This window comes from Phoenix dactylifera, chromosome 4, assembly GCF_009389715.1.
Source record: "Phoenix dactylifera cultivar Barhee BC4 chromosome 4, palm_55x_up_171113_PBpolish2nd_filt_p, whole genome shotgun sequence".
Classification (NCBI taxonomy): domain Eukaryota; kingdom Viridiplantae; phylum Streptophyta; class Magnoliopsida; order Arecales; family Arecaceae; genus Phoenix; species Phoenix dactylifera.
Window position 1 is genome coordinate 18,296,390 of NC_052395.1, and position 23,822 is coordinate 18,320,211.

General features: G+C 37.5%; 2 protein-coding genes across 4 annotated transcripts; one reads left to right on the forward strand and one right to left on the reverse strand.

The window, feature by feature from the left end:
* Positions 1 to 248: 248 nt before the first annotated feature.
* On the forward strand, positions 249 to 21,427 carry LOC103719341 (myosin-1-like). Of its 3 annotated transcripts, none has more exons than XM_017845776.3 (25): positions 249 to 479; positions 600 to 1,201; positions 5,597 to 5,698; positions 5,781 to 5,924; positions 6,025 to 6,175; positions 6,291 to 6,318; positions 6,462 to 6,630; positions 6,723 to 6,786; positions 6,903 to 6,916; positions 6,999 to 7,083; positions 7,702 to 7,805; positions 7,931 to 8,069; positions 8,188 to 8,306; positions 8,401 to 8,553; positions 8,651 to 8,740; positions 10,893 to 10,970; positions 11,896 to 12,054; positions 12,741 to 12,944; positions 15,828 to 16,033; positions 16,122 to 16,257; positions 17,696 to 17,825; positions 18,119 to 18,265; positions 18,358 to 18,473; positions 19,538 to 19,750; positions 20,434 to 21,427. In XM_017845776.3, the coding sequence occupies exons 2-25, from the start codon at positions 722 to 724 to the stop codon at positions 20,962 to 20,964; spliced, it is 3,762 nt and encodes a 1,253-aa protein (XP_017701265.2). In that variant the 5' UTR covers positions 249 to 479; positions 600 to 721; the 3' UTR covers positions 20,965 to 21,427. The 3 variants fall into 3 exon arrangements, with proteins under 3 accessions (XP_017701265.2, XP_008806763.2, XP_017701268.2); XM_008808541.4 differs by having other exon boundaries at positions 6,465 to 6,630; XM_017845779.3 differs by lacking the exons at positions 249 to 479; positions 600 to 1,201; positions 5,597 to 5,698 and having other exon boundaries at positions 5,781 to 5,896.
* Positions 21,428 to 22,559: 1,132 nt separating this feature from the next.
* On the reverse strand, positions 22,560 to 23,806 carry LOC103719342 (chlorophyll a-b binding protein 13, chloroplastic-like). The gene is made up of 3 exons (XM_008808542.4): positions 23,562 to 23,806; positions 23,290 to 23,451; positions 22,560 to 23,198 (listed from the first exon to the last, which is right to left on the reverse strand). Exons 1-3 carry the CDS (start codon positions 23,703 to 23,705, stop codon positions 22,689 to 22,691), a joined length of 816 nt encoding a protein of 271 aa, XP_008806764.2. The 5' UTR covers positions 23,706 to 23,806; the 3' UTR covers positions 22,560 to 22,688.
* Positions 23,807 to 23,822: the final 16 nt, after the last annotated feature.

Genomic DNA, 23,822 nt, shown 5'->3' on the forward strand with positions numbered 1-23,822 from the left:
CCCTTGGCATCAAACGGAGGTCGTTAAGTACGTGACGGTAAAATTACCCTCCCTTCCCCTTCCGGATCAACAAAACTGCCCTACTATCGGAAAAGCCACAGTACGTCATACGATACGGAGTGGCTCTGGAAGTAATTTTCTCTGACCTGAAGGGCTTTCTAATCTACCAGTAGATTTTCCGCTTTAACCCAAAGAAAATTAGCAGGGTAATTTAAAAGGGCGATAATGGCCCCACTTCGGAAATTTGAATTTCCGGTGAAACAAGCCCTAATTTTCCTTCAAAGGGAGCGCTTTTTAGTCCCCACCTCCTCCAATGGACAGCAGGAATTAGGGTTAGGGTCTTGATTTTGGATCGGAGGCACCTCCATTACGCCCTGCCCCTCTTCATATAGAAGCTTTATCCCGCAACTTTTGTTCAAAGATTGCAGCTTTTTGGTCTTATTGCGGATTCCAAGATTGTTTCAAGTGCTTTGCCTTTGGTGCTTTGGTTTGATGTTTTATTCGTTCTTTTTTTTTTTATCGCAGAAACTGTCGACTTTGGTATCTTTTTATGTTTAATTATGATTGAAAAGATTATATCTTTTCCTTTGGAATTGCAGGAAATTTGCATTTTTGGGTTGGAGATTGGAGGGATTCGAGGAAAGATTTGGTTTTGATGATGTTGATTGAGGAATTTTGGGTTTTCCTGTTAGTTCTGTGAATTAGGGGTTTTAGAGTCACGATGTCAGCTGCCATGGTTGCTCCGATGGTAGCTCGGAGCTCGCTGGAGGTTATGCTTGACATCCTCCGGCAGAGAGATGAACAGCCGCAGGATGCACCACCGCCTTTGCCCGTTCGTCCCACCTCGAGAGGCCGGCTTCCCTCATCGAGAAGGTCCCTGCCCGTCAATTTTAAGCTGGAAACTGGTGCACCCAAAATCTTGTTGAAGGACTCTGTGAGGAAGGAAGAGAGGTTAGATCACCAGCCCTCTAAGGAAGATAAGGAGGTGCTGTTTAAAAGTGGGATTTTTGGAAACAAAAGGATATTGCATGTCAAACGGCCAGAAGAATCTCCATATGCTAAGATGCCAGAGTTAGAGAGCTGCGAGGAAAGAACAGATGAAGCTGATAGTCTAGACTCTCCTGCTGCACCCTTGCCTTCAGCAGCTTCACTGGAAGAGAATTTAGGGTGGCGTGATACTATTGATTATGCCCTAAAGAAGGTAATAAGGCTTAACTCCATTTTGTTTAGTTTATTATGTTTGTATACAGTAGATTCTTTCCTGTCATTGGAAGAAGAGGTTCATTACACTGAGTTTGCTATGCTAGTAAACATGAACATGGAAACATGCTGACCTTGTGGGAATATATTTTAATAAATTATCTTCCACATTAATGGTAATTGTGGGCATCAAGACATTACTGTACCATGTTGCTTTAGCTTGAATATAATGATACTTTCTTTTTCCTCAGCATCATTGAATTAAACAGCATCAGAAGTAACATTTGTTAGTTCTATACTTGTGAAAATGAGCTATATTGAAAACTTCTACCTAACACACCTGACCTACTCTGTAGTCTTCCTCTGGCACCTGCTTTAGGATGCTACTTTGCATAGTTCCCTGGTTCACTAGTTTGCTTGGTTTCAGATTCAGATCCATTTTACGTAATTTAATTATTCTGAATGAATATTTTCACTTGGACTAAGACAAAAAATTCCTTTTCATTGATTGGAAGTATTCTAAAACCTTTATTTTTTTTTTTTGTTACAAGTTTACCATTTGCACGTTTTGGTTTCTTCAAAATAATGAGATATATAACTTCTGAGATAGCATCTTTATTTGATGGCATGAGTAAAATGCGTTTAAAATGCCCATTAAATCTTTAATGACATAGTGATGATTGATTAGTTGGTCTACGTCTTGCTAAGTAGTAATGTGATGTCTAAAGAGAAACTCGATATTGGGATAAAGCTTTTGCAACTATAGCGGGCATTGAAGAAGTACAGTTCATCAAAAGCTTGATGTCTGGATATTAAAGGGCTTGATCGGGAAAAGCTCAGAATGTTCCAGCTCTAATCTACTAAATCTAATCTAAGTAATGATTGGATCAAGGATGCTTAAACTTTTGTTTAAAATATTCTATATCCTTAACAAACTCTGTGTGAAATCTGGATACATATTACTTTCTGTCATCATTCCCAGTTTGACTTAGTACAGAGCTACATCAATTATATCCATGCTTTGTTAACTGAAGTTAATTTAAATCATTTACTTCTAGAATTATCAAAACACACACATACACATACAAATATGTCATCCGTCAGCAATTGTCTTCAAAGATAAGCATCAGTCAAGTAAGTGACTTGTTCTTGTTAAGACCGTAGATTGGATATCAAGGGCTAATGTTAGGATGGCGTCAGAACTGGAAATAATGTTTTGTCTGGTCATATTTTTTATTGTTGTCAGATTATGTTTGAGCCTTCAATATTATTTTGATTTTTTTCCCTTCTTCTCTAAGAAAACTTTGGTGGGGCATTTTTTTCAGTACATTCAGGTTAGAACACGATATGAGGATGACTTCTATGTAAGTTTGAGATTGTTTCACCCTGTCAGCCCTACAAGTTTCACTTCTTTCTCTTTTTAGTTGATTTGAATCTCTCTTTTTAAGATATGAATTTACTTAAGGAAGCAGAGATATAAATGCTATTTTTACAATATCTGCAGACGCTCTGAGTGAGAAATCATAATAAATTGGCGAGCACCTTGAAAGCTAGTTGAAAGTTGACGCTGTATATGAGAATTAAAATTATTTGTGATAATCATTTTGAGAGGGTATTCTTGGAAATTGAAACTTAATCACGCTATTTCATATTGAGAATCCACATTGAGGTAGTCCTATGCCAACTTGGCAGATTTGCAAAAGCTCCTTGTGAGGTTTGTTCTTAAAGGACTTTGAACAGGAGATTTTTTTTCTTGAGGGAAGTTATCTTAGGAACAACAGTGGTGGGGGCCTTGGGATGTTAGCTTACTTTCTTGGCCGTTTCTAACAGATTCGCTGGAAATGAGTTAGGCATTTACAGTAAATGGGCCGTCAAGCACAGTCCATATTTGTTAAGCCCTCCAAAAGTTAGTTATGCAATATTACAGTGATGACTCATTAAGTCATTAGGTGAGGGAAAATCTTAAGTTCATTTAATTCCACATTTTGTTGGCTGAACAAATCATTGAAAGCAAATGTATATGTGGTCGAGATGGAGCTTGATGCTTTGGAGCCCAGGATTGTCACTGTGGGAGAGAGGCTCCGAATTTGTGCCATCAAGATGACACCACATTTAGACTCAGTAATATTGGTCTGAGTGGTGGCAAATCACACCACCCAGCAGTGAAGCAACAAGTGGAATATCCATATTTGGAAGGCAACAACAAGTTTCCATGGCAATAATATCGGCAAGACAATCGAGGCAAGATATCACCTTGGAAGCAGCGGTGATCAAGAGATTAAGCAAAAACATTTTGTTGGTCCAAAAGAAAAGAGAGGATTTAGAAAATCTTAAAGGGATCATACAATTAAACTAGTATAGAGTGAAGTTTTCACAGCTGAAGAGATGCCAAGGATGGAAAAAAAGATGAGAAGGTAATGGTTCGTCTTTTAGTCAATATGTACTATAAGAGGTTTCCCATGATTTAAAACTAGGGGTGCAAATGGGTCGGGTCGGGTCGGGTCCTAGGTGACCCCGATCCGACCCGGTTTTTTGTTCGGGTCCCAATTTTGGACCCGGACCCGACCCGGTTGAAGATCGGGTTGGGTCGGGTCGGGTCCGAGTCGGGTTCGGGTCGGGTCCGGGTCTGATTCAGGTCGGGTCCGGGTCCAGGTCCGATCGGGTCCAATTTTTTGTGCTTTTGGGAAAAAATTTGGACAAATCTAATTTGGTCATACCATAATTATGAGGTGCTGGGTGACCCATGACTTGAAAGACTTTGCAATTGAGCTCCAGTCAGAACAGATGACCCATGACTCACTAACTAAGTCGGTCTACAAGCCAAATTTCATATCACACTATTTTTTATCTATATGACTGATTGGACGGAACTCGGTGTCTCCCAGCTCCCCTCTCACGAGGACAAAAAAAAATCCCAGACCTTCTTCCAAAATCCAATTCCATTACAGAAAACTGGCACATGCCCATATTCAGTTGCAGTGTTCCCTCACTTTCTCCCTTCAAAAGTTAAAAGAAACAAAAACCAAAAAACAGAAGGAAAAAAAAAAAGGCAGCTACACACCAGAGGTCTCAACAGTGTAATAGATCGAGAGAGAATCCTGACGGGCCGACGTTCCTTTGGATTCTGTGAACCTATGCTTGTTGCTAACTTGCTATCCTCCCACACTGACCAACAGTACCACAACCCACGCCAAAAAAAAAAGAAAAAGAAAAAGAAAAAGAAAAGACTTTCTTTTGCTTTTCCTCTCTCTCTCTCTCTTCGGGTCCATTCGGGTCGGGTCGGGTCCGTTTGGTAAACCCAGACCCGACCCAGAAAATGATTCGGGTCCAATTTTAGGACCCGACCCGGACCCGCGGGTCCTAAAATTCGGGTCGGGTCGGGTCGGGTCACGGGTCGACCCGACCCATTTGCAGCCTTATTTAAAACAAATGAAATCAACATAATAGCACCTCAAAGAAAACCAACAAAAGAAGTGAAATAATGTTGAAAAGGTAAAACAATGAGAAAAATGTGAGAATAGGTCAGAGAAGGCTTGATAATGAAACTTGGGGTGTTAGAGGAGATATGGAGGCAGATAGCCAATTTGAGGTTGGAAAATAATAAGACCTTTTTAAAGAAAGTTGACCTGTCAGGAATGGGGCAATGCTAACAAATTGGACCGCTCTTTGGTATTTGAGAAAGGATAACACAGCCTTTTATATGTGGTTGTCATGAACTTGCATGCCAGAAAAAAATATGAAGAATCAATTTTTTTTTCAATGTTCAGTGTTTATTAAGGCAACTTCTTGAAACTTGGACCTTCAATTACCTTTTAAGGATTGGAGGTGAGAGTTTGGGAGAAGATTGAAAGCCCCAAATAACAACCAATATCCTATGGCTTTCTAGTTGGCAAAAGATTGTTGGACTTTTAGAAATTAAAAAACTTTTTTGAAATTTAAAAAACTTTTAAAAATTAAAATGGTATTATCTACATCATCAGCCAAATCTAGGCAGTAACATACATTAGCAGTTGTTGATGTTGTGGGATAGCAATTCTGACAGAAAAGTACTAGACAATCATTAATGGCATAATATGCTATCTAACCAAGGAGATCTAACAAAAAGGGAAAAATCTGAAGATTGAAGTCATGCATAACTTTCTAAAATGTATTGGCTATGCATGGCCTACATTATGAGTTGGGGATAATGGATAGTTATTTTTTTGAATGACTTGGGTTTTCTAATTATTGTTCTGTTAGCTTTTGAACTAACAAAGCTAAATTAATATCTATTGCAAATGCTATTGATCAACTTTTAATTTCTACATTGTGACTTTAAATTTTTTATCTTCAGATTTTATCCTCATTACTTTCAACCAAAACTGCTTATGCGTAGATGTTTTCTCTTTCATTTCAGAAAATACGGGTTTGGTGCTGGTTTCCAGATGCCAAGTGGGAGTTAGGGAAGATACAGTCAGTTTCTGGAGATGATTCTAATATCCTGCTGTCTGATGGCAAAGTGAGGTTTTAAGTTTCTGTGTTCCTTGATAAGTATCCAGATAAATGGCATTTAGATATTTATTTGAAAATTTTTGGCTCAGGTTCTGAGAGTGTCTGTAGAAAATCTCTTACCAGCAAATCCAGACATTCTTGATGGTGTGGATGATCTTATACGGCTTAGTTACTTAAATGAGCCCTCAGTTCTTCACAATCTTGAGTACAGATGTTCTCGTGATTTGGTTTATGTACGCATTTTCGCAAGCAGACTTTTGCTGCTTGTCACTCTTGCATTATGCTATTGCTACATGCATCTATTAATTTACTTAATTGTTGTCCTTTTTGTAGACCAAAGCTGGGCCTGTTTTGGTCGCACTCAACCCCTTTAAAAAGGTCCCTCTATATGGAAATGATTTTGTTGCAGCTTATAGGCAGAAACTTATGGACAGTCCCCATGTCTATGCAACGGCAGACACTGCCTACAATGAAATGATGAGAGGTGGAAGAATAGTTTCCTTGAAAATTCTGTAGTCCTATGAATTTTGATGTACATTTAAGCAATTGTACATGACCATTTACACAAGAATTTAAATATCTTCTTGTGGATCCTGCAGATGGAGTCAATCAATCTATCATCATAAGGTAAAGTTTTTTTTTTTTTTTTAAATTCTTTTATAATATGTCATCATTTTTTTTACTTGTCTGCTTTTCTATCAATTCATAACTTGCATGTAAATTTTCATTGGATCACTTTGTTGATGGAGTTTCAAAATGTGGTTTTGAAGCAGTGGTGAAAGTGGAGCTGGAAAAACAGAAACAGCAAAAATTGCGATGCAATACCTTGCTGCTCTTGGGGGTGGCAGTGGGATAGAGTATGAGGTTCTGCAGACTAACACAATACTGGAATCATTTGGAAATGCAAAAACTTTGAGAAATGACAATTCTAGCCGATTTGTGAGTTCACCTCGCATGTTGAACTTCTTAAATTTTTGAAACTATCCGCTGATTTATCTACAATATAATGTTTTCTCTCTGATGTGATGCAGGGGAAGCTGATTGAATTAAATTTTAGTTCTGCTGGAAAAATTTGGGGTGCCAAGATCCAAACTTGTAAGCATGTTTCCGCAAATCATTGCTTCTTTGCAAATGTACTGGATAATTTGCATATTCTTTAACTATATTAACAAGTTTCATTTACTATGTCTTGTTCATAAAACTCCGAGCAGTTCTTCTTGAAAAGGTATTAATCTGGCTGTTAGTAGTTAAGACTATCAACTTTGTGCTGTTCCAAATATTAAGAATCTTATATATTGCTTAAGCAGTCAAGGGTGGTTCAGAGAGCAACAGGCGAAAGATCATTCCATGTTTTCTATCAACTTTGTGCAGGAGCTCCTCCCGATCTTCAAGGTGGTTATGTGGTTATATTAATTGTTTTCATTGTTAAAGGTTTTACTTAGTCTATGCACAACTGTCTGTGTCATTTACTTCTATGCAATTTCATGCACTTGGTATTTCTCAAAGTTTAAAACACTTAAAAATATGTAGCAGTTATGCAAATTGTGGTTACATCTGATGTAAAAATTCATGAAAAGAGGTGCATCCAAAATTTCCCCCCAAGAGGTCTTTTGATTGAATAACAGAATCTAGATTTTGTGTGATGTTTATATCTTACTGACAGATTATTGTTACATTGTCCTTCATATAAACACATATTCCTTGAAAATAATAACTCATATCTGTATTAAAACTGGTTTAAAGGATGACTCTATTGTAACATTTATAGCCACTGTTTTCTATTCTACTGGTCTCATTAATTTAACTTTTTCAACCTTGTAACTTTTTGACACTCCTAAATATTTCTTTCTAGTTAAATATCATTATATAATACAACTACACTTTGTGCACCAATTCATGCACATATATGCATGTTCACACACACAGTGCACACACACATATTCATACACCTATACTTAATTAATCACTCCTTCAAGGATAATGATGTCCTTGCATGTGGATGCATTACAGAGCACTTGAACCTAAAAGCAGCCAGTGAATATGAATATTTAAAGCAAAGTGATTGCTTGAGAATTGATGATGTTGATGATGCTCAAAGATTTCAAATATTGATGGTAATTTTCAGACCTATCTGGCTGTCAGACCTATTAGCTTTCTGATGATCTTTACTATATTAAACTTTTTTTTTATTCATGATACTGACTTGCTTATTTTTTATGCTGTTTTTCCATATGTCCAGCAAGCCTTGGATACTGTTAAAATTCCTAAGGAAGATCAAGAGATTGCATTTGCTATGCTTGCAGCCATATTATGGCTGGGTAACATTGACTTCTCAGTAATTGATAATGAAAACCATGTGGAAGTTGTTTTGAGTGAAGGTACTTATCTCTTTTTCAGTTTAATGTTTATAGGTTTTTGACTTTTGTTTTTGTTATGTCATAGTTGCTAGCATAAATTCTCACCTAAGTGTTTGCTTGGCTTTATCATTCTGTGCAGGTGTAACAAATGCAGCAAATTTGTTGGGCTGCAATGTTCCTGATGTGATGCTAGCTTTATCAACTCATAAAATTCAAGACGGAAATGATGATCTTGTTCAAAAGCTTACATTACCACAGGTGTGACAATGTTGTTGTGTCTCAGATACCTTATTTTCTGTGCAAACCACACATATTTGGTGAATCTTATGTTTTATTTTTCTTTTCCTTATAGGCCATTGACACCAGGGATGCATTGGCAAAATCAATATACGCGAGCTTGTTCGACTGGCTTGTAGAACAAATTAACAAGTCATTCCAAATGGAAAAATGTCATACTGGGAGATCCATAAGTATTTTAGATATTTATGGGTTTGAATCCTTTCACGTATGGATCATGTGCTGGAAGCCTGGAAATGTCATATTGAATAGATATTTGATTTGCTTAATCTTTCTTGTTGGACTAACGCTTCATATTATTGCAGAAGAACAATTTTGAACAATTTTGCATAAACTATGCTAATGAGAGACTACAGCAGCACTTCAATCGACATTTGTTCAAACTCGCACAGGAGGTGGGAATTTACATTTAGTTTAGTGCTAAGATTTCTTGGCATGCATGATACCAAATGGTTCATAATGCGATTTGAAGGCAGCTTTTCAAAGACAAATTTAAATAGAATTGTATATTATTTTAGTTATCTTGATTGACAAAATGTTAATCAAAATTTCTGAAAGATTCTGCTCTAGGTCATGACAGACTTCAGGATTGATTAAAAATTGCTCCATCTATCTCATTGCTTTATATCTTTGAATTGCTAATGGCAAGTTCAGTCTCACTTGATTCAGAACATTAATTGCCATTATTTTGGGCCTTGTTGGAAACCAATGACTTAGGTAGAACTTGCTAGTAGGTCTAGTTATAATGTTTGAGAGTTGTTTCCCTTTTAAATTTTTAGTAAGGAAAAATTTAGTGTTTGGTAAGTGATTATGGGATTGGAAAGCGTAGGGAAAATGTTGTAGATGAAAAGAATGAAGAATGAAAGAGGAAAGTAGAGAGAAAACTAGGAAACACAACTAGACAAGGTTGATTTTAGAACAATACACTACTTAATTCACAAGGCGTGCTAGAAATAATTGTTTACCATAATGTGATAAAATGTTAAAGAAACTTCCAAGCAGAAACTTATACTAATTTGAGATTTTTTTTTTGTTTATAGTATCCATAATCATAAGCAGCATGCCTTTTGTTTTTGTATGGGTAAGGTTTTTTATATCCTTAACAAATTTTTGTAAGGGCACCTATGCTATAGAGTCTTTTATATATCCTTCCCCATGAGTTTTATAATATCTTTGGCCCTTCTCTCTCTCCTTTTCTGCTCTTCAACTTGTGTTGTGCCCTTAAATTTGGGCTTGCTTCACTTTTAATTGCAGATGTCCATGCTATTGTTTTTGGTTATATGATCACTTTATTCTCTATATATGCAACAAAAGTTTCCTTAAATACCCATGTTAGTATTTTTATCCTTGTTGTATGAAAAATCTTTTTCAACATTCTCACCTCAATAGAGTTTTTTTTTTTTGTGTAATTGCCTAATTGGGTCCAATTTATTTCGGATGTTGCAAAACATTATGGTCAGGCTTGCCCTTCGGCTTTCCAGTATGTAAAATTTTTGCCAACCTGAACACGAATACAGAAAGATAGAAAATAAACAATCATGTTCAGTTATGTGGAAAAAAGGGTGGATTGCAAAATTGAGGATCCTTCAGGTCTACATATGAGGGACATGACTTTAATTACAACATCCTTCTATTCTCTAGTTCCCAATAAGAGCATACTCCATTAGTATTAGATTTGTTTATGGTGTTCAAAATTATTTTTATTAATATCAGACCTTTATAATAAGATTTAACTTGGTTTCCAAAATTGTCTGATCTTTGATCACCAGTCACCATAGAGAACTCTGGCGTTTTTCCTTGCCAAAGTATTCTCAACTTGGCAAAGTTATCGTTTATTTTAAATTCTTATGTCATGATCATCAAAACTTTTGATACACTAGGACTGTACCATTTGATAATTTTAAGCCCTGAACGCATTTTGGTGATCACGATGCAAACATTTGCAATAAACTTTAATGCCTGCTAAACACGTGGAATATATTGTTGCGGTTAATACTGTTTTAATTTTTATACTTCTCATCTGTTTTCATAACTTTAGCAATGTCAACATTTTACTTGATTGTTCTCAGATGATCTGGTATCACTACCACCTGTTTATATGATTGTTCTGGCCAATATTAGATGTTCTGTCTGTGTATGGTCTAACAATCATGGTTTGCCATACTGGATCATACTGCCCCTACTGGGTATGCTGTACCACCCCGTACTGAGCTTACATCATATTGCTGGCAAATCAATACTCGGTATGGGGGGCATACCATGTGTCAAGACCATGAACCAACCCGTGCTGACATTGTGCTGACAATCATCTGCAGAACATTACAATGGTGTTGGTTATCTTTTTGTTCTCCTCAACTGTAAGGCTAGTAATTATTTCCTTGGACTGTCCTCGGGAATTAGATGATGCGGCCTGGTTATGTGGTCTTTTCTTTTTTTAACTTTACATGCAGTTTTTTTGCCTGTCCCTGGTGAATGCTTTCTTGTAGAATTCTGGCATTACAATGTCCACTCTGTAATTCATGTTTTTCTTATCATTTTTGCTTGCAGGAGTATATAGAAGATGGAATTGACTGGACGACTGTTGATTTTGTCGATAACACTGACTGTCTAAATCTATTTGAGAAGGTATTTGACGTAAATAGCAATCAAATGTGAAATAGTAGAAAAGTAATTGCTTATGTTTTTCCTTTCTTTGTCAAATTACACAATCATGGGAGATCACTTGTTTTCTAGTGCTTAAATTTTAAAGCAGGTATATTTTCTCTAGAAAGTTGCACCAGCTTTCATTTTTGTGGATGAGAAAATGCTAAAAAGGTCATGATTGAGAAACCCATAGAGCGCTGCTAGCTCTAAGCCCTAAGGTGGGTCCATCAATGTGGTGACTGTGGGGTGTAGTGGTTGGTGGGTTCTTGCTGCTGGAGGCCTCCTTTTTGAGGTCTCATGAGGTTTATTTTTTATGTACTTTCACTTAGACAAGAAATTTGTTTCAAGGCCAGTTCCTGACTTTTTAGTTAGCATGGCTATTGATGCCAACCTATTGCCTGACATGCTTTAGTTCCTGTTTTATTAACCTGACATAATCTTTTGTTTCTTGTTTTATGTTATTACATTGATTTATAACCTGAATTTAATTAATGATACAAGTCATATGTTCAACCAAAATCTGACCCTTACCATGCATTTGTATGATTCTAGTGTATCTTTTTTTCAATATTTACTTAAATGCAACTCTTGGTCTTTGCTGTCTCAGATTTGTATTTTGATGACCCATTGCTAGCACGATGGTGTTTCTAAATTGTATACAGGAACTTATTACATATATTCATGAATAGTGCTTAAAAAAAGTTCTGCTATTGTTATAGCTATTTTAAAGAAGCACAACAAAGGTGATAAGATTCGTTTGGCATGCATGCCAGCCTAATGATGCCATAATTGCTATTGCATTTGTATGTTTGTACCTGATGTGTTGATATGCACTTCTATAACTTTGTATCTTGGACATATCACGTGTTACATGACAATGAGAACCATTCTTTCCAATACATGACAGAAACCCCTCGGTCTATTGTCTTTGTTGGATGAAGAGTCAAATTTCCCTGAAGCAACAGATCTTACCTTTGCCAACAAGCTCAAGCAGCACTTGAGTGGTAGCCCCTGCTTTAAGGGGGAAAGGGGTGGCGCTTTCAGTATTTGTCATTATGCTGGAGAGGTCAGTAATTTTGTAATGTTTACTTCTAAACAGCTTGCTATTGGCTAGAGCATTTTAAGTCTGTTGAGATCATACTCCATATACTATCATGATTTTGAATTATTAATATAATTTTCCCTAGAATGTGATACTTCATAGAAGGCATGCTCTTAAGCATGTTCATTTTTTAACAATATTGTTCATTTTTCAAAAATACAAAAGATCACATTTCAGTGCATCATTATTAACTTAAATTCTTAGTACAAAACTTTCAACTGACAATAGTTGTTCCATGACCTCCAAAATCCTAGCTTAACTGTACTGGTTCTGCTTGCATTTCTTTGACAGTGTTATTAGAGAAATTTTTCATGGACGTGGTTAGTTAACAGCGAAAGAAATTAGGACATGGGGTGCCTTCCTGAAGCATTAAAGGACATCATTAAATAATCACCTCAAAAACCATAGTGAAGCAACTGAAGAAAAGCAATAAACATTTGAATGAGGTGGATTCAAGAGATTTTTTTTTTTTTTTTTTTTGATGGTGAAACTTTGCATATAACCTGACATTCTGCAATAAACCCATGTTTTGAAAAATGTCAGATATGGTGCTATCCAGTTTATTTACAGATCTGCCTTCCATGTTAATACTTTTTATATTGCATTCATGAATCAACTTTTCAATATGACTAACAGTTTACAATTATCAGGTTATGTATGACACAAGTGGCTTCTTGGAGAAAAATAGAGATCCATTACATTTGGATATTATCCAGTTGCTTTTATCGTGCTCCTGTCAACTTCCTCAGCTATTTGCCTCAAATATACTTAGTCAATCTCAGAAGGAATCAAATCCTTTGAGACAACCAAGTAAGGTTGATTCGCAAAAGCAAAGTGTCGGGACAAAATTTAAGGTATCACCTCATTTAAACATGTACAAAAAGTTTTTTGTCATCTGAACATTTAATATTCTTAGTGATCTTTTTTGCAATATTATGGTTGTACTATGTATGGGTTATGTATAACTAAATCAGGAACAGACTTACCTTGTAGATTCATTTGTGAGTTTTGTGTTTTATGAAAGATTGAAGTATTGCATGCTGGTGGTGGTCCAACTTGGTACTGGCATGGTAGCATGCCAAGTACTTGCGGTTGCCAGTACCATGCCGGTGCCCCTATGCTGTTAAGTCACTGTCACAATATGTGCCATGCTGTGCCTTGCTGATCAGCATTTAAATCCATTGATTATGGCATACAGTCTTTCTTTTTTGTTTTCTTTCTTTTCTTCTTCTTCTTCTTCTTGAGAAAAGGCATATAACCTATTTAAAAGCACATAGATCATGTATTACTTCATTTTGCATTATTGCATCATTCATTCACTTGCTCCATGATCTAAATGGTATTGTGTCAAGAGATTTTTCTTTGTTGCATAAACTTCGAAGACCAAATGCAGGGTGCTAATTCACCTTGCCAATATTCAATACTTGATTTGACTATCTTGTCAATCTTATTTTGGTGAATGTTCATTGGAATTCCAGCTGGATTGCCAATTCACTGCCAGTCACTAGAAACAAGATTGAATTTTGACCAAGCTTGAAGACTTTGGTTCTAAATTTCTCAGGGACGTTAAAATTTGAGTTCTGCTTTAGTTTTCTCTCTTGGTGAGGTTCATCGTCCTCTCACTTTGACTTCTGCTGCCCGTATGAACCTGACAGTTTATGTTTGTTTGGTCTCAATTCACCCAACTTAACTTCCTTTTGCCTTTTAACATCTTCTTAGTGTTTATTCCATCTTATTTCTGGATTTCTTTGATGACTTTACATACTCGATTTTTATTCTCTGGTGGTTAGGGTTATTCTTAGGTGGTGTTTTGATGTCATCCACTTCCTCCTACATCTCCATTTTGTTTTTCAATCAAGATATCTTGAGCGTTTTTTGGATCTTTTCTCATCCTTCTATTCTCTTTTGTTCTCAACTTTAAGTATGTTAGAGTTTTCTCTGTTTCATGTCGCCTAGAAAATGTTGCCCCTCTGCCTTGTTGCCCCTCTTTTGTGTATGACATGGTCATAACATCTTGTCTCCTTCAACTTGCTGTTTTGTGTTTATGAACACTAGCTCATGCAGTGATGTTTAATGAGGCTACCTCCCAGATATGGACATTTAGCTTGCTGACAAGCATGACTCACGTGGTATAGCTGTTGTTACATATTAAGTGTACATCTTCATGGCTCCTATGCGCAGCCTTCTTTTTCTCCTCCAAAACATCTTCTGTGATTTTAAGTATTTTATGGTCAGTAGCTCGTCATTTGAATCTGATTGGCATAGGATTGATTGGAGAATTTGTTCTTACCTCGTAACTAACTCTGCCATCATTCTTTCAGTCTCCTACTTCCAGATTGCTTGTTAAGTCCTAAGTTCATCTCCTTGAAATTCATACGTAATTAAGTGGGGCTTAAGTTCTAGCTACTCTGAAACTTCCATTCTGCTTAGCAGGGCAAATGTTCACCCATTTGTTTTGTTATGACACGAGATTATCTCCATGTGGTTTTTCTAGTGCTTCCTCCATCTTCCATGCATGGGTATATTGTTTCTATGATCATTAGCACTTGTACTAACCTTGATACATCTTTTCCCGAAGTTCTCCTCAAGATCGCTTACCAGGCATCAAATGTATGGTTCTGGCTTCGATTTTCTGTACCGTCCTCTTGTTTTGAGTGAGATTCTATTCGCTCAAGCATCGGGACTTGTTCAGATTATGGTGTTTCTTTCTTTTCTTTGTCTACCTTTTCTCCTACTGTCCTGTTTGGTTCTACCTGTGAGATTGTTTTGGCCATATTTTCCTACATATGGGACTATATTTCAATTTAGTGCTCTGTGCAATGTATCATTTTCTATTGTGCGAAACTGTAGGGGCTATATTCTGGCAAAGAAATTAAGCTCTCATCTTTCATCTAGTGAAACCAAGTATCATGCCTTCTTTGATGTTGGTCTTTTAATTTGAGGGCTTTCCCTCATACTCCTGCTGGTGAAACCTATTCTGATTTACTATTTTTTTTTTCAAAAATAAGTCCATTGGGAGTTTGCAAGGATGACCTATTGGTGCAGTTGAAAGTCCAAGAGAGATGGATTGTGTCGTGTACAAGAATACCTTGAAGAAGAGAGGAAAGAAAAATGGTAGAATTTTGCAGAAAGGATTCCTATATGGATGAGTCCTTGTGATTGGAGTCTTAAGTTGCTAGGAAGTTACTTGATGAAATCTTAGGATGAGTATGATCCTTATAGATTCCATGAAATATTGCTAAGAAGATATTTCTTTAGTTAGGAGTCTGATAGGAGTCAAGTTACATATGACGGTAGTCAGAGCAGCCAAAATTAGTTTTGCTATTTTTAAATATCTACCAAATTGATTCTCTCTGGCAACTTAGTCACTCGTTTCTTTTTTTCCGGTGATAATTTAATATGGATAAAAACTCAAGCGATGGTTGGAATGCTCTCAGTTATGTCGCGAGTCTTGAAGTGTGCAAAAATATTTATATTGAAATTTTAACAAATTATTCGATTCTCCATAATTCTCATCTGAAAGTAGCAGCCCCAGAATTAAATTTCATTCATCAATTTTGTGAACATCAATTTTCCTGTTCTCTCATTACTTTTCTCGCTTCATTGATTGGTTACATTTCCAATATACCCAAAGGATAATTGCACATGAAGTTTAAAGTTGTTGATGTGATGAGGGAATTCCTGTCATGAGTTCACTGCATTTTATGTAATTTTATGTTTTGTTGATATGTTTTTAGGGTCAATTATTCAAGCTGATGCAGCGGTTGGAGAATACTGCACCTCACTTTATTCAATGCATTAAGCCAAACAATAATAAACTTCCTGGCATGTATCAACATGATCTTGTCTTAGAACAACTTAGATGCTGTGGAGTACTGGAAGTTGTCCGGATATCAAGGTCAGGTTATCCAACTAGAATGACACACCAGCAATTTGCTGAAAGGTAGCCCTCCGTTTCTTCCCAAGCTTTCAAAGAAACGGCATCTTAATATCAATGACGGTTCTTGACATGCCTTGTGTTTCTCTTCTAGGTACGGCTTTCTTCTCTTAGAGAATCTAGCATCCCAGGATCCACTCAGTGTTTCAGTTGGCCTTCTACAACAGTTCAATGTCCCACCTGAGCTGTATCAAGTTGGCTACACAAAGATATTTTTTCGCACAGGGCAGGTGATTATCTTCTCATATTCTTCTACTACATATATTCCTTTTGAGCTCATTCACATATTTATGGTTGTTAAGTTTATCACTTATTAATAGATGTCTTTCTATGAAGTTGGGATTCCTCTGAGGTTATCTTGAACTAGATAGCCCTCTGCAGCTAAAGAAATTTCATCATAAGCTCAGATAGTTTATAGTTTAACCTATGGTTACTCGTATCCAAGCGATTACAGAAATTTCAAATATAGAATATACTTTATATGCTGCAACTACGAATTTCTTTGTTGAATTTTGCATCTTAATATCCATTTACTTTTACTATCACAGCTGATACTAAGTTCGCATGGCCAGCTATTGTAATAAATCTTGGAGTTCTTTTTCTCCCAAAGTATTTGAATGTTTGCCATTTCTCAGATAAAAAATGCTGTTAATTGTTCCTTAAGTTACCATAAGCACAATAGACATAACCAACATGCATCAGTCAACTAGCATGGGCTGCCTTTCTTAAATCAACACCATTCATTTCTAAAATGATCTTCATCCGGAGTTGACAAAGCTTTTTGTTAAGGATTTTTTAGTGCCTGGAATCTCTACAACTGAGCAATATTTTGATTAATGCAAGATAGGTGGCTTCATTATTTCCTAAAATAAGCCCTTTTCCCTTCCAGAAGCACGTAGTGATTGCAGATACCCTAGAAGCACCTCTCCCCTTTGGCTTCCTCACTTTAGAAGTAGTTGGGATGTCTTTATCCATATTTCATCTTTTCTGATTATCATATCCAAGATGGCGAGTATGATCATATCAGGGTATCCTTTGGCCATTGACTATGTTTTGGACCTCATCCATTATATGTATACCCACCGAAACTGTATTCCTTTCACTAATTACCACTATATCACCAAAAGACATATATACTAATAATTTAATCATCAATTCAATTTATTCATGGAAAGTATATGAAAATAGGGGACCTAGATTGACCTTAGAGTAATCTTTTAGATCTCAAACCTTACTAATGCTGCAAAACTAATAATGCACGACTTTGTCTGTTCGATGATTTCAGCATACCTGATAGTTTAGTTTTCTTTCTTAACACTTGTTGAATCTATTTGTGTGATAATAATGCTCCAAATCAATCAAAACCAGGTGCAGGATATTATTTTATTTAGATACTCTATCATCTTAACAATAAAAAATAGCCCAAGAATTCTTGTTACTTCTTTTTGAGGGTGAATAATTGAGTCTTTCTTTGCTATCACGTTTTTACTTTCTAAAAAGGATACAGAAGATCTATATACATCCACAACTTTTTTTTTTAATTATATTTTAGTCACTTAACCTAGTATTACCTTGTTTTATTGATCTTCTAGGCTTAAGGTCTGTATTGCTGTTGCTGTATTCTTTCTACAGACCCCCTTTGTAAATTAGGGCATTTATGATTTGTAGGTTGCTGCATTGGAAGATGCTAGAAACCACACTCTGCAAGGGATTCTTTGGGTTCAGAAAAATTTCCGCGGTCATCAAGCCTGTCGTTATTTCCAGGCACTCAAGAAAGGAGTTACTACACTGCAATCATGTAATGCTTGCACATTGTATAATATCTCTGATATGCTCTAGATAACCTAATATCCTAACAATTGTGATATGGGCTCTCTCTTTAATGTTTTATCTTTGCCACATGTTTTTCCCAAGAATATTTTTTGAGCCATGGAAATTTATGGCTATATCAGTGACCTGCCCATTGTTTTCATCTCTCATTTTTCTTATTATTGGTAAAATGCTTTATTCTCTTTCTCCAGAAGAATTTCATTTGATTGTATCTCTGGTGTTTCACCTTAACATCTGTTATTGGAAATCTGTGCTGTGTAGTTGTCCGAGGTGAAAAGGCAAGGTCTGAATTCAAAGTTCTAATAAAGAGATGGAGGGCGGCTGTTCTCATACAAAAGCATGTGAGGCGTCGGATTGCAAGGACAATGTTTGATGACCAGCAGAAGGATATTATACTTCTGCAGTCTGGTGGTGTACTTGCAGCTTGAAAGGAGATAATATCGGTTCTTTATGATTGCAACGAGTGTCCTATCCTGATTCTCATTTTCTTTCTTCTGCAGCTATTCGTGGGTGGTTGGCAAGGAATCATTTGGCTGTTACAAAAAACAGGAAGATGTCAAAGTTCGATCATGTGAAAGCTAACAGTGATCCTGACAAGAATCTTCCAGAAATGAAGGTAATTTATTGTGGTTTATTTTAAGAGTTGAAGATGATGCTATCCTTCCACCTTTTTCTTTGGCTAATTTTAGGGCTAAATGCTATATCAGAAATATGGAATTATATGATAGGTTCATGAAATCTATTAGATAAGAAATTCCCATGGGACAGTTTTTTTTTTTTTTTTTGGTTGCAAATTTTAGAGCTAAATGCTGTATCAGAAATGTGGAATTATATGAGAGCTTCATGAAATCCATTAGATAAGAAATTCTCATGAGACACAGAGTTTGATCTGTACTCACTAAATTCAATTTGCTGTAATTCACAATGCCCCTAAAAGTCTATTAGTATTGTTTATATCATTTTTGATCTTTCATTTTCAAAAAAAGATTATGTTATATTAAAAAAATTTGTGCAAACACATTCTCGTGGTATCCCCATTGTACTAATCTGAGCCAATTTCTGGTTGGCAAGAGGGGAAAGCTTAATGGGGCCATTACTTTTTGCTAAAAGGCTTAGGCTGCCAAGTGCATGAAGTGGGTTTGAGTCCTGGGGCAGCTATTTTGTACAAATAAAGGCCAAAGATTAGGTCTGTCCCAGTCTACCCCTCCTAGGACCCTGGATTGCCGAGACTATAACTGGGTAATGACCTTTTAAGAGGGGAAAGCTCAATGAAAGGCACATGAGTTGAGAATTTGCAGACGAGTATGTATAAAAGAAGAGTGCATAAGTACTGTGATGGTTGTTAATAATCTTCTGGATTACTTAGTTTAAAATGGAAATTCTGTGTTGGAATTCTTTTGCATTCTGGCGATTACATTGTATCACAGACTTGGCAAATGCAAGTCCTCAAATGCTAGATTGTAAGGTTACTTTTCTTTGTACAACGGCAATTTCTGTTCTCCATCCATGGATTTTTATCTAGCTGCTAATAAATTTATAATATCCTGTTTAGATCCTTCAAGCACTGCACTTTTGCAGACAGCTCGGATATACATTTTACTTGTTCATTTATGTTGCCTGTTTGAAGGTTTTAATCTCCTTTTCTTCTATAGTTTAAACTGAAAAAGCTTTGAATGTCAGGGTACCAACAAAGAGCAATCTCAGGTGCACCCTTCAGTTTTGGCTGACTTACAGAGGCGGGTGCTGAAGGCAGAGGCAGCTTGGAGAGAAAAGGAAGAAGAAAATGCCATCTTAAAACAGCAACTTCAACATTATGAGATGAGATGGTCAGAATATGAGGCAAAAATGAAGTCTATGGAAGAGACATGGAAGAAACAACTGACTTCTTTGCAGGTGAATTTCCCAATCTGTGAAATTCTCATCAAGCTTTCAGTAATGGTGGTATTCGTTGTTAATATTATCTCATCGAGACCATTATTTACTGCTGTACTGGTGGTAATGGCCATTATTTCCCATGTTAAGCCCCTGAAAGATTTTGGTTTGGGAAAAAATAATGGTTGTTATAACAGTCATTATTATCTTTTGTAGCGGGAATATGAATTTTTTAACAGCAAGATTTTAGTATGCCACTATTTAGAGTTAAATATTGTTTTTTTGAGCTGGAATTAAGGCAGAATGATATTATTTGAATAAGCCAAACACTGAAAATGTCATATGCTGGCCCTTACTTTATAACAGTAGTTAAAAATGGATAGCAGGCCTCCAAAATTGCAGCCATTATTACCAGCCACTATTTTAAACCATGTTGATCTTTCACTATTATAGTCTCTATGAGTTCAATGCATTTGTGAATTAACACAGTGCTATGACAGCTGTCCTTTCTAATCTTGTAACAATTTCTAATCTAAAAAACTGCTCCACTAGATGAATGAATTGGCAGCAAACTCTCAACTGGGAATATATGATGCTATTCATATTTATCTTGAACTGTTTGAAACCCTTTTTTTTGCAAAACCATGTTTGATCAGGCAATCAGTCTTGGATGAATACCAAATGATCATGCACTTTATTTTCAGGTGAGTCTAGCTGCAGCCAAGAAGAGTCTCACTGCTGATGATATCGCAAGTCAACAGGGAAGGCTTGACATATCACCACTTCAATACTCTTTTGACTCTGAAGATACCATGTTTGCTGGGACTCACACGCCTGAAGGCACTCCAGCTAAACCATCCCATGCTTCTGATGCTGGACTTGTAAGAAATTCTGATGGCACCCAGAGTGCAGCTAGCCACCTTGATGCTTCCGATGCTGGATTCACAAGAAATTCTAATGGCACTCAGAGTGCAGTTAGCCACCTTGTAAAGGAGTTTGAGCAGCAGAGACAGGTCTTTGAGGATGATGCGGGGTTCCTTCTTGAGGTGAAGTCGGGGCAGTCAGGTTCCAGCAGAAACCCAGATGAAGAGCTTCACAAATTGAAGGCCCGGTTTGTAACTTGGAAGAAGGATTTTAAGGTTCGGTTAAGAGAGACAAAAATTGCACTTCGTAAGCTTGGTAATCCTGAAGAGAGAACACGCAAGAGATGGTGGGGCAATTGGAGCACAAAATGATGATGAAAATTTTTCTTTAACAAATGGCTTTTTCAAGTATGGCAGGCATTTCCTCAATGCTGATGCATGAAATCAGGGATGAAATTTTGCGCAAAAAGCTGAAGAGATGTTCTATCCTATCTCTGGGTGAAGTGGGATTTAAGCCTATTCCCAGTAATGCTGTTTACATGCTTTGTTGCATTACCCTCTGTGCCTATGGTGCATAAGAGGCTTGTATATCTTCCATTTTTTTTTGTAATTATGGGGAGTAGTTAAGAACCTGGAGCTTAAGAGAGAGATGAGGATGCGAGAGGGGGAGAAATTAAAATGTATAGTTTGTTGTATTTTATTTAATACCAAAATGCAGAATTTAGATTTTTGGGCATTGAAAAAAAAAATCTTATGTTACATTGTCACTCCTCAGAACGACAATGTAAGCATAAAATGACAATTTTGAAAGGAAAGAAATTTGAATGGTATACTTGAGATCTAAGTTCCCTAGTCGTATCATGACATTGGTATACCTGAGAGTGCAACATTCATCCAGGCCCCTAATGCAAGCTTGTATTGGCAGAATTTTGTGGCATATGCTGGTCGAAGAATTAAATAAGAATCTCATATCAATATCATTAGGTCAAGTCGATAACAAATTGTCTCTAAATAACTCCTTTCTTTTGTGGCTTGTTTGTGCTTGTGTTTGACGAATTGAGAATTCCTGCAAAGATATAATATAATGAGTTGAAAAAGGAGTGTGCAAATGTTGTTGAAATCTTGTGTGCGCCAGTCAACCTATCATCTCTTCTGAGCAAAGAAACAAGTGGGTTGGAAGTATGCTTTTATTTGTTTATAATTTTTTAAGTAGCAAGGAAGAATGCTTTTAGTTAGATGAAAAGCTTAGAAAAAACTCAAGGTATGACCTCTTTGCTTTTACCTTATGTCACTATCTGAATAAGAAATTATGAATCTCAAAACCTTTTGGTGATGAAAAGTCAATTTTTAAACCATGCCATGTTGGTTTGTCTTTTTTTTTTTTTGTAAGCAAAAAAGCATGCCACGTTACTGGTTAGAGGCATAAGAAATTGTTGTTTTATTTGGGAATTAATCTGATTACAATTTAAGAAGGATAGTGCTACTGTATTCTAACACTATCAGTGAAGATAATGTATTTAGCTCTAATCCTTCATAAAAAGCATCCGCATTAATTCTCTAACTGTGCTGCATGTCCTACGGACTCTGTTTGAACAGATGGCAAATCTGAAAGGGTGAGACAAGCTGGGCACTCAAATGTTGCCTTAAATTTTGAAGTTCATCTTGTTCCCTTTAAATTTCTTCTGTGCTTTGGTTATGATGGATGATCATGAAAACATGACAGGATTCTAAGAGCTATTATGGGATCGAGTTCAATGAGTGGAAGAATATCGTGGTTCAGGTACCCTTATTACATCACTTAAAATGATTGTTACAACACTTAAAATGTCAAGGTTTTTTTTCTTTTGTTGAGATTTATTTTTTCTTCATCTTGTCCTCTCAATGGATGAGAGAGGCGGGGTGTCGTCGACAGTCGCAATGGTAACGCAAGAAGGATGCTCAAACTATGAAAGGCATCAACAAACATTAGAAAGAGAGATCATCAGAAATCTTATGAATTGCCATCAACTGCTTGATTCCGATCGATGCAGTCTCAACATCGTACTTAGCCAAAGGTAATCTACAGCAGCTTCACGGATTCTTCCGGAATGCAAGATTTAAGAGCCTGGCACAAACTTGGTGGCGTAGACCCAGGCGTTGTTGGCGACAGGATTGTCGAGATGGTCCAAGAGGTTCTCGAGCGGGCCTTTCCCAGTGACGATCGCTTGAACGAAGAATCCGAACATGGAGAACATCGCCAGCCTCCCGTTCTTGATCTCCTTCACCTTCAGCTCGGCGAATGCGACGGGGTCGTCGGCGAGGCCGAGGGGGTCGAAGTAGGTGCCGCCGGGGTAGAGCTCATTGCCTTCCCCGACTCCGGGCAGGCCATTGATGCGGTAGCCCTCGACGAGGCCCATGAGGACTACTTGGAACGCCAAGACCGCCAGTATGCTCTGCGCGTGAACCAAGTTGGGATTGCCGAGGTAGTCGAGCCCGCCTTCGGTGAAGATCTGAGCTCCAGCTTTGAACCAGACCGGCTCCTTGAAATCCACCCTCACCCATTTCTCGAGGACTTCAGGGGTGATGCAGCCAAGCGCACCCAGCATCGCCCACCTGCCGTGGATCACCTGAAACAGCATTCATATAGCTCGGTTTATTTTCTCTGGTTCTCCAAGACGGCAGATTCGGTTCAATCTTGCACCGACGGTGCTGCAATACCTCGAGGGCTCGGTTCTTTGCGAAGGCTTCAGGGTCGGCGGACAGCCCAGCAGTGTCCCATCCGTAGTCGCCGGGGAATTCTCCGGTGAGGTAGGAGGGGGTTTGAGCCGAGAAGGGTCCCAAGTACTTGAGGCGGTCTGGCCCGTACCAAAGCTCATTCCCCTGGTTTAAGGATAATATCATAACACTGGTTCCTTAATTCCCGAGAAGAAGAAGAAAAAAATGGAGCATACGGAAAACAGATTGCCTGCGAAGCAAGATATGGTGCTTACCATGGTGAACTTTCCATTGCCCATGGAGACAGCATCTCTCAGAGGGTTGGAAGTTGAGGCCCGGGTTTGGCCGAGGAAAGGTGTCGGGCCGACGATGGTGGTGGTGCGAGCGGAGGCTGCCGTTAGCGTCGCCGCCATCTGCATGTATGGGTGTTCTCTTGGTTGCAGTAGCCGGTTTTGTGCTGGGATTCAGGAGATGATGGTGTTTGTAGTTCTCTCTGAGGTCGAGGGGAGCATGGAGTGGAAGGAGGGAACGGGGGG

Bases quoted from the DNA above. Each gene is read 5' to 3' on its own strand.
- LOC103719341 (XM_017845776.3), top strand. From the start codon at position 722: ATGTCAGCTGCCATGGTTGCTCCGATGGTAGCTCGGAGCTCGCTGGAG. The intron at 10,971-11,895 runs GTATTTGACGTA...AATACATGACAG, and splicing joins GTCTAAATCTATTTGAGAAG to AAACCCCTCGGTCTATTGTC. The intron at 19,751-20,433 runs GTGAATTTCCCA...CTTTATTTTCAG, and splicing joins AACAACTGACTTCTTTGCAG to GTGAGTCTAGCTGCAGCCAA.
- LOC103719342 (XM_008808542.4), bottom strand. From the start codon at position 23,705: ATGCAGATGGCGGCGACGCTAACGGCAGCCTCCGCTCGCACCACCACC. The intron at 23,452-23,561 runs GTAAGCACCATA...TCCTTAAACCAG, and splicing joins GCAATGGAAAGTTCACCATG to GGGAATGAGCTTTGGTACGG. The intron at 23,199-23,289 runs GTATTGCAGCAC...ATGCTGTTTCAG, and splicing joins CAAAGAACCGAGCCCTCGAG to GTGATCCACGGCAGGTGGGC.